Source organism: Daktulosphaira vitifoliae, unplaced genomic scaffold, assembly GCF_025091365.1.
Source record: "Daktulosphaira vitifoliae isolate Bord-2020 unplaced genomic scaffold, ASM2509136v1 Scaffold_1, whole genome shotgun sequence".
In the NCBI taxonomy this organism is placed as follows: Eukaryota; Metazoa; Arthropoda; class Insecta; order Hemiptera; family Phylloxeridae; genus Daktulosphaira; species Daktulosphaira vitifoliae.
The window spans coordinates 40233316-40249858 of record NW_026099572.1 but is presented as its reverse complement, the minus strand read 5'-3'; the positions used below and the strand labels follow the sequence as shown (position 1 = coordinate 40249858).

Sequence of the window (16543 nt, the reverse complement as noted above, 5' to 3'; positions counted from 1 at the left end):
GTGTTTCCATTTAAAAAAACAAAGTTGACCCCCCTCTAAGGCATAAGGGATGAACTTAAAAAGTATTACATAGTTAAAAATTCAAGATTAATGTGTAACTAAAGATAATAAAAAAAAAAAATGTTTAAATTATTATTATTCTGCAAGTAATTGAGTGGGTTATGATAAAAAAATCACTCTGTATAATCATTATTTTATCATTTCCAGATTAACACTTAACAACAATGCTAATGAAAATTGCATAGTAAAACTGATAAAAGATTTTGTCCCGAATGCAGAGCGAACTAGACGTCATGGTCGTGAACTTTCCTTTGTATTGCCACATGATAGTGTTGGTAAATTTTCTCCACTTTTCACTCAAATAGAAGTAGAAATTAATACTGCTGGCAGCTCTTTGGGAATAGAGAACTATGGTATATCCATGACTTCTTTGGAAGAAGTGTTTTTATTCTTAGAACAAGGAGAACATAATAATGCAGGAAAGTTAGGAGTTGAGCTACTTAAACGTCAGTCTATATCTATGGAAGCAAGGTAGAAATAAAAAATAATTAAACTTGATATACAATTAAAAATAATATTCATAAATGGTGCATAATTAAAAGAAATGTTATTTAATGTATAATAGTAACTTGATAATTGTAAAACTTAATATTATTAATTTTTTTTATTAAATATATTATTCCATCAGTATATTTCACTACAAGATATGATTTTTGGTATCATCTAAAAGTAAAAAAAATATCAATTTTTCATTAAAAAGAGTAAAATTATCCACTTATCAATGTGTAATTCAAATTTAGATGTAATCAAATACTTAATAAATGATACGAACGTATATTTTTTATATACTTTTTACTCTTTAAGGGTATCAAAGAGCTGTTTCTCGCTTAATGCCGACTTACTCTTTATTTTTCAATTTTAGTGTATAACAATTTTTTTTTCTCTAATTACCTAATATTAGCTTTTAATTTAGTTATAAAGGTTTTCAATAGAGTTTTAATACGCTATAAAAATTATTTTTAGTGTTGTTTTAGTTTCTAGTCTTACTGTATCTATACAATTCTTCTTTTCTAAAAAAACTTGTTTGACTTTAACGGATAGTAACATTTTTAAATATTTAAAATTATGTTATTTTAGACTAAGTTTACAACTATCTATTGTTTGCTACTCATAAAAATTTAAGTTAAACGATGATTTATTTTTAAATCATATATTTTAAGTGCGTTTGGGGTCGGCCTGGTCCAATGGGTAGAAAAGTATGTTTTGGAGCAGAGGTCCCGGGTTCAATCCCCAGGATGTCAAAAAAAATTTTCTTGTTATTTTTTATTGGTTGTGTTTCATTTCTGGTGCAAGCCATCAAACATCCATTTCGTCCATTATTGGCTGAGCCAAGAACCATCTTTGATTCCTTAAGATGAGAACGAAGGCCATCGCTCTACGTAGCATGTTAAGTTGGGGAAAAAGAAGAATGTAAAACTGATCATTTTTTAAATGTGTTTTTTTCCATCATCTTAGTTATGTTTTTTATGTTATCTGAAATTGCTACAGTAGCATATTCAAATAAGTTGTATTTGTTCTTGTACAAATAATTATAATTATATAACATTATAATATATTTTATGCTTATAAGCATTCCAACTGTCTTGATAATAAAATTTTAAAGTTATGTAATTTAGCTGAGTTGTGATATTTTTCATTTTATTTTTAATACTAAGGGAATCGATTGGTGTGTTATCTAACACCGTTGGCTCTGGATCAAATGTGGTGTATAATCCAACTAAGTGGTTGATAACAATGACACTACTAAAAATGCGTATAAAAAGAGTTTTGCGAGATATTCATAAATTATACGTAATGATTTTATTACCAGTTGTCTTTTTGGCTACTGGAATTATATTAAATAAGTTAAGCTACGAAAATCAACCTTTAAGAAGTATTACTTTAGATAAAGGCAAGTATAAAATCTAACATATTTAATTTGTTCTACTATTGGTAGAGATATGTTTCATTAATTTCAATCAAGTTTGTTGTGTGGTATTAATTTACCATAGTTAGTAGAAGCTTAGAATCAAAACTTTTTTATAACGATATAATTATAATATTTTAATACACTAAAAACAATAGAAATAGAAAAATGTAAAAAAAATAATATGTTCTTATTACTTGAAACAAAATAAAATAAAAATACTTTTAATACCAAAACCTTTAAACATATTTGTAAGAAAAAGAAACCACATCGTAAACAAAAAGAGATGTAATGTTCTAAACCTTAAAATAACTTTTAAGTGGTTGTAGACATTTTACGTTAAATTTTACTTTATCCGTCCTTAAAACTAACTAAAAATTATGTTCATACAAATGTTTACCTTTCATTCACTCTATGATTACTACTATTGTTGATAAGTGTATTTTTGTTTAGATTTATATAAAAATGGCAGTAGACTTATAACATTATCCGAGGAACTTAATACTTATACTACACTAAATACAGATTTATACTTGGGTGCCTTTGATGGTTTATTAGAACTGCCTCCTCATTTAGGAGCAATATCTTTATTGGATGATTCTAATAAATCATTTTCAATTTACTTCAATGATTCATTTATTCATTCATTGCCAATAATATTGAATTCTATATCTAGCGCAATAATTGGGTAAGTATAAAAAATTTAATAATGTGCATAATTAGCAAACATGTTTTTTATTTAAATTAACTAAGCTGAAGTACAAATTTATTTAATAAAAGTTATAAAATTTAAATGACGTCTGAAATTTAAGGCTTGTTAAAATGTTTAACCTTGTGTTATCAATGTTGTAATCCAGCTATCATATTACTAACTAATAACCATTTAATATTATCTTTGATGTGAAGCTGAAAAGGTATTAATTTTACTATGATGTGTTTATTTATTTTTATTTTTTGTATCTGTTATCACTTTTTCTAAGCTCTCATCGAAACCATTTCTTTCAACAATACGTCAAAAGATTACAAATCATATATAGTCGAAGATATTACCCTCAAAAATTTCCCTCGTTCCCGTAAATGGGGAAAATCACCAAAAAAATTACAAATTTATTAAAATTTGTTTTACTTATAACTGCCATAACTTTTTAAAAATGACCAAATCAATATAATTTTTTTTTATAGATGCATGATGTCTTTACCTAACATTTGATATATTTTTTTAATAAATCTGACCCTTTACCTGCTTACAGGGGGGATTCAAAATAACAACTTTTTCATAAAAAATTAATTTTTGAAAGTATTAATCATGTAGCTTTTGGAATAATCCACCAATTTTTTATTTTTTAATTTTTATTTATATTCTGATTACAAGTTTTATGATTTATAGTGTAATATATGAATAAATAAATATATATATATATATATATATATATTAATACAGGATTGCCCAGCATTCACTGACAACTTAAATATCTTTTCATCCAGTTAATATTTTTAGCTGATTTTTTTTTTTAATTATAGTTATACGTTAGGTCTATGCTATATCTCAATAATTAATTTTTTACATTTTATTAAAAATATTAATTATTTTTAAATTTTAAATTAAATGTAAAAAAAAAATCTAAGATAGCTATTTTGTAGAGTAGAATTTAAGAAAAATTTTAGTAAAAAAATATCTTATTAATATTCAGTAGTAAATATTCTATAGCATTTTAAAGTTTTGAATTTTTATGTATTATTTTACGGTATTAAAACTTGGCATTAATACCATGATAAGAAATTTGATAAGGCAATAATTACTTATCACTCTCATTCAAAAGTATAAGTCATTTTCATAGAAAAAATTACACACCTCCAAATTATAGTAATCATGAAAAGATAGTGTTTTCTTCTGTCCTTTTCTCAATACGTATTTCAATTTGCAATTACTGGGCCGCCTGTATAGTACTTATCATTAAAAAAATATAATGATCCATACATTTTTCAAAAAATTATAGGTTTATAAAGTTAAAATACAAAAATGAATTTTTTTACAAAAATCGTATTTTTATTTATTAACTTTAGTGTTTGTTTTCACCATGATAACAAAATAAAGTCGAAAATTTATTTATTCATATTAAAATATATTACACACACTTTAGTTTAAGATATATAGTAAAGTTTCAGTATTTCCGCAACACTTCCAAATTTAAGTTGAAAAATTGATATTTTCTACATGCATCTATAAGTTTTGAATCCCTTCTTCCATAAAGGGAAATGGCCCGTTTTTAAAAAAAAGTATGTTGCATAAAAGAAGTATATTAATAGTAGTTAAAACAAAAAAATTATAATGATACATTTTTCAAAAAGCTATAAAATTATAATGTTAAAAATATAAAAAAGAAGTTTTTTACAAAAATTGTATTTTTTTTTTAATTTTGATGTCCGTTTTCACCATGAAAACAAAATAAAGTTCAAAATTTTTTTTTCATATTATAGTATATTATATAAGCTTTAATTTCATATTTAATAAGTGTTAGTATTTCCGAGACATTTTCGAAATTTACGTTGAATAAGTTGTTATTTTGAATCCCCCACTGTAGACAGGTAAAGGGTCAAAATAATAAAAAAAAATATACGAGATAATAGGTAAATACCTCATGTTTCTATAAAAAAAAATTATATATATTTGGTCATTTTTAAAAAAATTATAGCAGTTTTAAGTAAAAAAACCCAGCACAGCGGGGTCGCGGCACAGTGGTGACGTGGCATAGTTGGATCAAGTATAATGATATCTGACAGTGATTAAAATCACTATAAAAAAAAAACGCTTCGATGCAAATCTTTAGATAGTGTTTAATTTTAAAAAATTGGTGGATTATTCCAAAAGCTTCATAAACTGCTAGATCCCTATTAATATCCTGATTAAGATAAAGTATGTCGAATGAAAAAGGGATTATTAAAAAATATTATTTCTCATAAAAAAATTGTATTGATCCATAAATTTTTCAAAAAGTTATAGCATTATAATGTTAAAAATGTAAAAAAGAATTTTTTTACAAAAATAGTATTTTTTTTATTAGGTTTAATGTCTGTTTTCACCATGAAGATAAAATAAAGTCCGAAATTTTTTTTTACCATTATAAAGTATATTACATTAGCTTTAATTTAAGATATATATAAAAGTGTCAGACCTTCCGGAACACTTTCAAAAGTTAAGTTGAAAAAGTTCTACTTTCTATAAGCATTTTTTTAGATTTGAACCCCCCTTGTATATAGGAAAATGGTCCGATTTAAAAAAACAGTATGTCGAATGAAAGATGTATGTAAATACTACTTCTAATGAAAAATTTGTATTGATCCATACATTTTTCAAATAGTTATAGCATAATAAAGTTAAAAATGGCAAATACAAAATCGAAAATTTTCACACAAAAATAGCATTCGGTAGCCATTTTCACTGTGAAGATAAAATAAAGTCCGAAATTTTTTTTTTTCATGATAAAGCATATTACATTAGCTTTAATTTAAGATATATATAAAAGTGTCAGACCTTCCGGAACATTTTCAAAATTTAAGTTAAAATAATTAATTTTTTGTGAAAAAGTTGTCATTTTAAATCCCCCCTTGTGGGCAGGTTAAGGGTTAAATTTATGAAAAAAGTATACCAAATGAAAGGTAATGATATTATACATCTATATAAAAAAGAATTATATTGATATGTTTTAAGTAAAAAAAATTGAAAAAATTTCGAAAATTAGCGATTTTTAAATTTGTAATTTTTTTGGAGATTTCCCTTATTTACGGGGGACGAGGGAAATTTTTTCAATTTTCAGGGGTAATATCTTTGACGATTTGTGATCTTTTGACGTATCATTAAAAGAAATCGGTTTGGTTAGAGTTGATAACAAGTGTTAACAGACACAAAAAAAAAAACTTATCATAGTAAAATCAATACCTTCTCAGCTTCGCATCGAAGCTAAAAATTGATCTGACATATTTAATAATTCATATTATTTAAAATTCAAATCCATCTAATCTTAAATTAATAAATGAATCAAAAAAGCCTTGTTTGTAAAAAAATAAAGAATTTAGTTTACATTCAAGCTCATATCTCGAAAATGTATAAGTCAGTATGTGTTTAGCGTTATTAATGGTAGCATTGTTCTAGAAATACGGATCTGCGATTTTTCAATAACTTTTGTGGCTTTTTGAGTTTAATTTTTTTTTATTTTTAAATTAATATTTGTATTTTAACTTTAATTTTTAAGAATATTAGCCACGAGTAATCAATTTTTATTATATGATATCTTAAAATGTTAACGTATTTTTGTTCAATTAACATAAAATAAATGATTTCATATGATAGCGGTTTTTTCATCAGTGACAATTACAATGATTAAAGATGACAACTTTTACAATATATATGTAGATGAAATATTTAGCTAGTAAATGTATTGTACCATTGGATGGTTTAATTATTAATAATTTATTTATTGTGGTTAATTTAGAGGCGACATACATTTGAAAACTGAACCATTTAAAACTGAATATAAACAAAACGAATTTAATTTTAGTAGATGTTCATCAGCATTTTTTTTGGGGATTGTTTTTGTATTAGTTTCCGTGAGTTTGTCATCTGATTTAGTTTACGATCGCGAGGTAATTATCAGTTATCTTTAAATTTATATATATTTTAATATGAATTTTAAATATAGTTTTATAATTTAGATGAAAACTAAAAATCAGCTTTACATTAATGGAGTTATGTTTTTGGAATACATCGGTTCTTACTTTATACTTTTGACACTCATGCTATTATTTATTTTTTTCATACTAATCTCTCTAATTTTTATTTTACATGTCGAGGGTTTAGACACGATTCCAGCTGTATATATAATGGTTATTCTATTTTTTGTCTATTGTCCAACAGCAGTTGTAGCTACTGCTTGCTTGTCTTATTTTTTTGATAAAGCTGATTCTCTTCAATGTATATTACCAAATGTTACTTCTCTAATCGGAGGGGTCCCATTCATGGCAGTTGCTTCTTTAGACATGTTAGGGGTCGCTAAAAATTTAACATTCGCTCTACATGTACTTTTTTCTTCAACAAATTTTGTTTATATTCCATTTTCAATTATATACCATGCTAATAGCGTGTATCGCGAAAGTGATCAACATACATCATTTATAAAATATGTAAATAAGGAGACGGTTGCATTACTAATGGGCTGTATTGGACAACTGCCGGTATTGTGGGTCATACTTACACTTTTAGACTCGAGCTCAAAAAAATCAAGTAATAAGAATATGACAATAGACTTGCAAGATGACGGCGATGAAGACGTGAAAAATGAAAGGAGAAAAGTAAATAATATTGTAACTGAAAAATCATATTGGCCAGTGATAGTTATTCAAGTATTTTTTTATAAATATTATATAACCAAAAGTTGATTTGTTTAACTTCTATAAAATTAATAGAATTTAAGAAAAGAATACTACAATAGAAATTTAGAATCGAATAAAATATGTTTTCATCAAAAATTATGTTTAAATGATGAACCAACAAAAAAAGTTGCAATTCGAAATTTATCTTTAACAGTTGATACAGGAGAAATACTTGGATTATTGGGTCACAATGGTGCTGGCAAGACTTCAACAATGAAAGTTTTAGCAACAGAAGAAAAAGAAACAGCAGGAAAAGTGATTATTCTATATTAAATTTTTATTTTAGTTTTTTCAATAATTTTTTGTCATAGTAATTATTAACTATTAATTTATTTTATAGTTTGAATCAGTGTTGTTTAAGAATGTTTTTGTAAAATGAACATTTTCTGGAATCGATTTCTTTTTTGGGACACAAGTTATGAAATGTGTTCCATTAGTTTTTAAAGAAATAAGACCGCTAATTAATTCATTATTTTTATAAATAGAAATTATTATATTAAAAACCCCCACTGAATAACTATTATTTGATTTAAAGATAATTTTTATAACAAAATATAATTAATTATAATATAATAACATTTTGATAATTATATATTATACAAAGTGATTATTTAACTATGACTCAAAAAGTACCATTGAAAATATAAAACATAAATAATTTTTTCTTTTCGAAAGTTAACCCTATCTTACGTTCTATAATTAAAAAAAAAAATTCTCTCCTTTTCTCTCTATATGTATTACTTTGTTTTTTTAATGGAAACATATATATTTAATCAGCTTGTTGTTCAACATCTTTTCGACTACGTTGTCCACCGTTATATCTTTTTCTAGCGTCATATTAATAGACTATAGTAGCCGGTAAGACTACCGGCTATTGGTTCGTTTCGAGGATTATGCCCTAACTGACCAAGTTGAATGAGTTCTTTATATCTACTGTTAAGACTTCTATTATCATTTTTTTCGAGGCATGGTCGACTACTTCCTTTAATCTTTTAATGGCGTTTGTAGTAGATCTTTTTTTTTTTTTTAATCGTATTGATTTTCTGTTAAGATTCAGTTGTTATCTACGAGATCCATCCAACTTTGCTAGCATATCGGCCGTTCACTTTCCAACATATACTTTTGTGCTTTGTGTGTTTCTGATCATGTTGATCAGAAACATCCCATATTGTTATCGCCATTACATTCTACTCTAGAAGCTTTAATATTTGGTTGTCTTTTTTTTTGTTTTTATAAGGTAGTAAGACCAGCTAACTTTTAGTCTGTTTTTCTTTAATAGTTTTTAGGCATCATTTTCAGGCATTTATACATGTGTCCTCTGTGTGCCATCCTCCCATATGTATAAGTTTCGCACCAAAAATTTACCATCTTCGGGGCTATACTCTAGCGTCTCATTTACTGAGTCTTACTACTTTTTGATCTGTGATTCCATCTAAACCGTTAATCTGCAGTAATAAGTTGTTGTCCAGTTGTTTTACCACTACTTTCTCTACCAATGTCTTTTCTACTATTTGCTGAATCTCAAAAGTTTTCTGTGTTGATTTATGGTTTACTTGCAATATTATGTTACCCCGGCGAAATTTCTTCATGGACTTGCTACCCATCCTAAGGTAGGCCATATCAGAATTTCCAGGGAGTGACTTAACCATTTCCGTGTGGAAATGCATAAATGTATAGCATTTAAGCAATTAAATATAGTATATATTTAATTGCTTTAATAAATTTTTATTCATGTATTACACTTATAAATCATAAAACTTGTAATCAGGATATAAATAAGGAAATAAGAGATCCTGTTGCTTTTGGAATAATCCAATAATTTATTATAATTGAATACTATCTACAGATTTGCATCAAAGCGTTTTTTATGATAGTGGATTTAATCACTGTCAGATATCAAGATACATGACCCAACTATGCCACATCACCACTGTGCTGGGTTTTAGCTTCGATGCGAAGCTGAGAAGGTATTGGTTTTACTAAGATGTGTTTTTTTTTTTTTTTGTGTCTGTTACCACTTTTTCTCAGCTCTCACCGAACCGATTTCTTTCAATGATACGTCAAAAGATCACAAATCGTATTTAGTCGAAGACATTACCCTCAAAAATTGAAAAAAATTCCCTCGTTTCCCGTAAATGGGGGAAACCTCCAAAAAATTACATATTTAAAAATCGCTAATTTTCGAAATTTTTTCAATTTTTTTACTTAAAATTGCTATAACTTTTTTAAAAATAACCAAATCAATATAATTCTTTTTTTTATAGATACATGATATCATTACCTTTCATTTGGTATATTTTTTTTTTATATGTGACCCTTTACTTGACCATAGGGGGGGATTTAAAATGACAACTTTTTCACAAAAAATTTACTTTTTCAACTTAAATTTTGAAAATGTTCCGGAAGGTCTGACACTTTTATATATATCTTAAATTAAAGCTAATTTAATATACTTTAACATGAAAAAAAAAAAAAATTTCGGACTTTATTTTATCTTCACGGTGAAAATGGCTACCGAATGCTATTTTTGTGTGAAAATTTTCGATTTTGTATTTTACATTTTTAACTTTATTATGCTATAACTTTTTGAAAAATGNTGAAAATTTTCGATTTTGTATTTTACATTTTTAATTTTATTATGCTATAACTATTTGAAAAATGTATGGATTAATACAATTTTTTCATGAAAAGTAGTATTTATATACATCTTTAATTCGACATACTGTTTTTTTAAATCAGACCATTTTCCTATATTTGAGGGGGGTTCAAATCTAAAAAAATGCATGTAGAAAGTAGAACTTTTTCAACTTTTGAAAGTGTTCCGGAAAGTCTGACACTTTTATATATATCTTAAATTAAAGTTAATGTAATATACTTTATTATGGTAAAAAAAATTTCGGACTTTATTTTATCTTCATGGTGAAAACAGACATCAAACTTAAAAAAAATAATACGATTTTCGTAAAAAATTCTTTTTTATATTTTTAACTTTATAATGCTATAACTTTTTGAAAGATGTATGGATCAATATAATTCTTTTTTTTGTAGATGCATGATGTCTTTACCTATCATTTGGTATATTTTTTTTTCATATCTGACCCTTTACCTGCCTACAGGGGGGGATTCAAAATGACAACTTTTTCACAAAAAATTTACTTTTTCAACTTAAATTTTGAAAGTGTTCCGGAAAGTCTGACACTTTTTATATACCTTAAATTAAAGCTAATGTAATTTACTTTATTATGAAAAAAAAAATTTACCACTTTTTCTCAGCTCTCACGGAACCGATTTGTTTCAACGATACATCAAAAGATCACAAATCGTATCTAGTCGAAGATATTACCCTTAAAAATTGAAAAAATTTCCCTCGTCCCCCGTAAATAAGGGAAATCTCCAAAAAAATTACAAATTTAAAAATCGCTAATTTTCGAAATTTTTTCAATTTTTTTTACTTAAAACATATCAATATAATTCTTTTTTATATAGATGTATAATATCATTACCTTTCATTTGGTATACTTTTTTCATAAATTTAACCCTTAACCTGCCCACAAGGGGGGATTTAAAATGACAACTTTTTCACAAAAAATTAATTATTTTAACTTAAATTTTGAAAATGTTCCGGAAGGTCTGACACTTTTATATATATCTTAAATTAAAGCTAATGTAATATACTTTATCATGAAAAAAAAAAATTTCGGACTTTATTTTATCTTCATGGTGAAAATGGCTACCGAATGCTATTTTTGTGTGAAAATTTTCGATTTTGTATTTTCCATTTTTAACTTTATTATGCTATAACTTTTTGAAAAATGTATGAATCATTACAATTTTTTTATGAGAAGTAGTATTTATATAGATCTTTCATTCGACATACTGTTTTTTTAAATCGGACCATTTCCCTAAATACAGGGGGGATTCAAAACATAAAAATGCATATAGAAAGTAGAACTTTTTCAACGTAACTTTTGAAAGTGTTCCGGAAGGTCTGACACTTTTATATATATCTTAAATTAAAGCTAATGTAATATACTTTATAATGGTAAAAAAAAATTTCGGACTTTATTTTATCTTCATGGTGAAAACAGACATTAAACTTAATAAAAAAAATACGATTTTTGTAAAAAAATTCTTTTTTATATTTTTAACTTTATAATGCTATAACTTCTCGAAAGATGTATGGATCAATATAATTCTTTTTTTTGTAGATGCATGATGTCTTTACCTATCATTTGGTATATTTTTTTTATAAATCTGACTTTTTACCTGCCTACAGGGGGGGATTCAAAATGACAACTTTTTCACAAAAAATTGACTTTTTCAACTTAAATTTTGAAAGTGTTCCGGAAAGTCTGACACTTTTATATATATCTTAAATTAAAGCTAATGTAATATACTTTATCATGGAAAAAAAAAATTTCGGACTTTATTTTATCTTCAAGGTGAAAATGGCTACCAAATGCTATTATTGTGTGAAAATTCTCAATTTTATTTTTTACATTTTTAACTTTATAATGCTATTACATATTGAAAAGTGTTTGGATCAACATTATTTTTTTATGAGAAATAATATTTTTTAATAATCCCTTTTCGATTCGACATACTTTATCTTAATTAAAATATTAATAATGAACTAGCAGATCATGTAGCTTTTGGAATAATACACAATTTTTTTTTAAATTAAACACAATCTAAAGATTTGCATCGAAGCGTTTATTTTTGATAGTGATTTTAATCACTGTCAGATATTATTATACTTGATCCATCTATGCCACGTCACCACTGTGCAGCGACCTCCCTGTCCTAGGTTTTTTTTTTATTTAATCATCGTTTATTTATGTAGTCAGATTGACTGTCTATCATTGTCATATATGTTCTAAAGTGACTGTAGAACTATCCAAGTAATGTATTTTAGTTCCATTTTAATTAGACAGGGACATGCATTTTAATATAGTCATAGGACTATTTCTAATATTATATAGAGTGATCAGTAAATTAGGAAACGGCTCTTTATCTTTCTCAATATTTGTAACAATTAACTTGTTTTCTTATTTTTGAACACTCTGAGTAATATATTAATAAAGAAAAAAATCTTAGTTGGACCCGATATATTGTACATTGGTATAGATTGAAATCATAAACGTCCCTATAAGGGAAAAATTACAATTATAAATTATAAACGTAATCATTTAAAAATATTGTAAAATTGTAGAATGTTTTAATTATGATATCCGATATTTCCCATTAGTTAATATAAATACAGGATATTCAAAAAGTTTCCCTACTTACTGAACAATCTATATATCCTGATTTATGTAAACATATACATATACCAGTATAGGTACATATACATATACATATATATATTGCCAGGAAGTTTCACACAATAATTTATCATGAAAGATCTAAGATCATCCTAAATGTTTCCTAATAGTAAGTTCTTACTGACTTTAAAATGTAATTAAATACGTAAGGACTAGAAAGGTCAATGCTATGAGAGTTATCTGTAAAGTCAAATATTAAGGAAATTTGTTTTAATGAAATTCATTATATGACCTTTAATTTCATACAGTTTTTATCAAAAATTAAATTTTTTATTTTTTTTTTGTTAATAGTATATTAATTGATATTGACTTGCTATTATCCTCGTTTAAATATATATTTGAAGGAGGATTCAATACAATTGCCAGACAAAGTACAAAATGGTGTACATAGTCTATTTATTCGATTTTCAAAAAAATATATATTAAATTTAAAATAAAACCTAGAGTATTCATATAAAAAATTTAAAATTTTTTCAAATTTTGTGTTAAATTAAATAAATATTTATTATTATAAAATTAATACCTTAACAGCTAAATGTCAAAGTTAATAAAATATATAATTTGACATTTTATAATAATTAGCCAAAAATTAAATATACAAAATAGTGCTGTGTAATAATTAAAATAATATTTAAAACAAAATTAGCTACAAAACATATATTCTTATTATATTATAAAAATTGTTATAATTTTTAGTATTAATTTTTTCATAAAGTTTTAATTTAAATATTACGAAACAAAACGTCACCGAAGAAATAAATGTAAGACTTATTTAAAGCCATATTTATATTGCACAGGTTTATCTTAAAGGGCATGATTTGCAAGACTCTAGCGATGTTGCGTATAATATGATTGGTTATTGTCCTCAACATGATGCATTATGGGGTTTACTGACTGTAAAAGAACATTTAGAAATATATGCTGCTATCCAAGGACTATCTGGTGATAATATATCAAAGTATTTATTTATTTTTTATTTACATAAATATTATAATAATTGACATAATACATAATTGATAACCAATATTTATAGAATCGTCGATAAATACATTGCCAGCCTTCAAATTGCTAACCATGCTAATAAACAAGTTGATCATTGTTCGGGTGGTACAAGACGAAAATTAAGTTTTGCTTTGGCTATGATGAAAAATCCAAAGCTAGTGCTTTTAGATGAACCTAGTACAGGTATGGATCCAAGATCAAAAAGATATTTATGGGATATCATTATCAACAGTTGTCAAAGTTCTAAGGGCGCTATATTAACAACTCATTCAATGGAAGAAGCGGATGCTCTTTGCTCAAAAGTTGGAATAATGGTAAAAGGCCAGCTCAGGTAGAATATACATATTTGATAAACTCTGAAACATGTATAATATTTCGATTATTTTTATTTTAAGATGCTTGGGTTCAACTCAATACTTAAAAAACGTATATGGAGCTGGTTACACTTTAGAAATTAGGTTGAAACCTTGTGGTGACATAGATGATATTAAAGCTTTTGTTATATCTTCATTTCCTAGTGCTGTGCTCGAAGAAGAATTTGCTGATCGCATTGTTTTTGGAGTTCCTCAATCAGCTGTTGAATCATTGGCTCAATGTTTTTCTAATCTCGAAAACGGTATCATACTTCCTTAATTTTTGAAATTAGTATACAAAATTAAAATCAACGATTCTTTTTCATTTAGCTAAAAATACGTGTGATATACAAGAATATAGTTTCAGCCAAACTACTTTAGAACAGGTCTATTTAAAATTTGAACATTATGAAGAAATTGAGAACGAAACAACTTCAGTATAAATTTTTTAAAACACATTATTAAATTTTTTCATATATTTTTTATCATTGTTTGTGCTTATCTTATTTTTAATAATGGTTAAAGGTATAGCTATTATCCTTGATCCGCGTGAATTAATTATGAATATTTTTTTTAAATAAGAATCAATTGATTTTAATTAAAAATTTATTAATAGCAAACTTTTATCTATTTTAATCGTAAATTAAGAATTATTTACTTTAGAACTCAAATATTCCATAATGCAGGCATAGATATTCTCATTGTTATACCAACATTTAGGACTGTTATTATAATATGACGTTAAACTTTTCGTTAATATAGCGGTTATATTTAGGATCATTCCATACCAAAACATGAAGTTATGGTTGCACGACTCCTTGAAAATCTCAACAAGCTTATGATCCTTTTTCTAGACTCTAATTAAATTAAATTAAAATATTTTTTAAGACTTACTATATTATGATAGCAATTTTAGCTAAAAAAAATTGCCACTATAAAAGTTATGTATTGATAAGATAATAGTTAATGAAAAGATAAAAAAAAGATCAGGTAAAGTTACACTTAGTGATCAGCAAAATTACTCTTGTTTTTGTGGTCTTGGCTTGGTCTTGCATTTCTACGAGACCAAGAACAAGACCAAGATTGTAATAATATCAACAAGACCAATACTTTTTTTAGCAAGACCAAGAACAAGAACAAGACTAGACTTGTAAGAACAAGACCAAGACCAAGACTCAAAATGCAAGAGTATTGCACTCTTGCAAAAAAAAAAAAAGATTGTTGTTCGTTAAAATCGTTAAGATTATTAATGACAGATTCGACAATATTAAATTTTACTTTGATTTTTATTCATTACGCGTATTGTTCAAATTAAATATTACCTATGAGCTGATGTTACCGATTAACTTAAAATTTTATAATCATGTTTCAAAATGTATTGTCATTTAATTGTAATTAATTAATTTTAAATAATTAAAGAAAATTAAAAATAAATATTCCGTGCTTCAAACATTATGATAAAATTAGATAAAATTTTTGTGTTCTTCTAAAGCGGAGACTGAAACTGGTTTTATAAAAACTGGTTATAACAGTTTTTTTCGGTTTTGTTAGTCAAAACCAATAATTTTTAAAAACTGTATCTATGAACAGAAAGCGATTATTATTTAAAACCGGTTTTAAAAATCGATACATAAAACCGGCGACTGGTAAACTCATAAAATAAATATATTCATGTTCATTATTCAATGAAAAAAATTNTTATCCATGTTCATTATTCAATGAAAAAAATTAATTAAAATGCAAAAAAAATTATTCGACTAGGAGAATCGAACTCGCGTCCCCCCCCGACCGTACATCCGCTGCGTTACCATTTGGACAACATCACGCCATCAGTTTTAAGTGAAAAAATACTTTATTTAAATAACGTCTTATTTTTTTATAATTTAATTTATTTATAATTACGCAGATACAGATCGCTAAAGTACGTATAGATTTACCAATAAATTTGGCAACATTGCAAAGAAATTCAAATAATATAGCGCGCGCGATCGTACTAGGGGTCGCGATTGTGAACGGGTATTAGAATACACGGATACACGGAGCCCGGGTACACGGGCAAAACATATATTAAAGCCCGTGTATTTAATACCCGTGCATACATTGTATATATATATATTATATTAAATATATGACTATTTAAGGTCACGGGTATTTAAATACCCGGGTATACACGGATATTTTTACTACACGGACTTTAACCCCGTCATAGATAAAAATACGGGTACCCGTGTAGTTCATTACACGTGTAATCGCGACCTCTAGATCGTACACTTAAAAAGGTACCGATAAAATTGACCGCGCGCAATCATATTGATGTTCATTGAAAAACGCAACTGCACGGTTTCAGTCTCTGTTGGAAAATTAACTGAGTAATTAAAATGGAAAAAGAATCAGAAATCATTAAAAATACTGTGAACAGTAAATTCAATGAATTTTTCGATCAGAGAATGATTAAAAATAAACTCGTGGGT

At 26.1% G+C, this 16543-nt stretch overlaps 1 protein-coding gene across 1 annotated transcript in view; it reads left to right on the top strand.

Annotated features, from left to right (window-relative positions):
• The window catches only part of LOC126898311 (ABC-type organic anion transporter ABCA8B-like), a 32480-nt gene extending 17056 nt beyond the window's left edge, over positions 1 to 15424 (top strand). The window contains exons 11-20 of the mRNA XM_050672255.1: positions 208 to 531; positions 1716 to 1951; positions 2420 to 2654; positions 6457 to 6607; positions 6677 to 7363; positions 7427 to 7648; positions 13515 to 13675; positions 13751 to 14050; positions 14115 to 14335; positions 14403 to 15424. Coding sequence (XP_050528212.1) covers positions 208 to 531; positions 1716 to 1951; positions 2420 to 2654; positions 6457 to 6607; positions 6677 to 7363; positions 7427 to 7648; positions 13515 to 13675; positions 13751 to 14050; positions 14115 to 14335; positions 14403 to 14515 — 2650 coding nt within the window. The 3' untranslated portion in view covers positions 14516 to 15424. The remainder of the gene's footprint in view (positions 1 to 207; positions 532 to 1715; positions 1952 to 2419; positions 2655 to 6456; positions 6608 to 6676; positions 7364 to 7426; positions 7649 to 13514; positions 13676 to 13750; positions 14051 to 14114; positions 14336 to 14402) is intronic.
• Positions 15425 to 16543: the final 1119 nt, after the last annotated feature.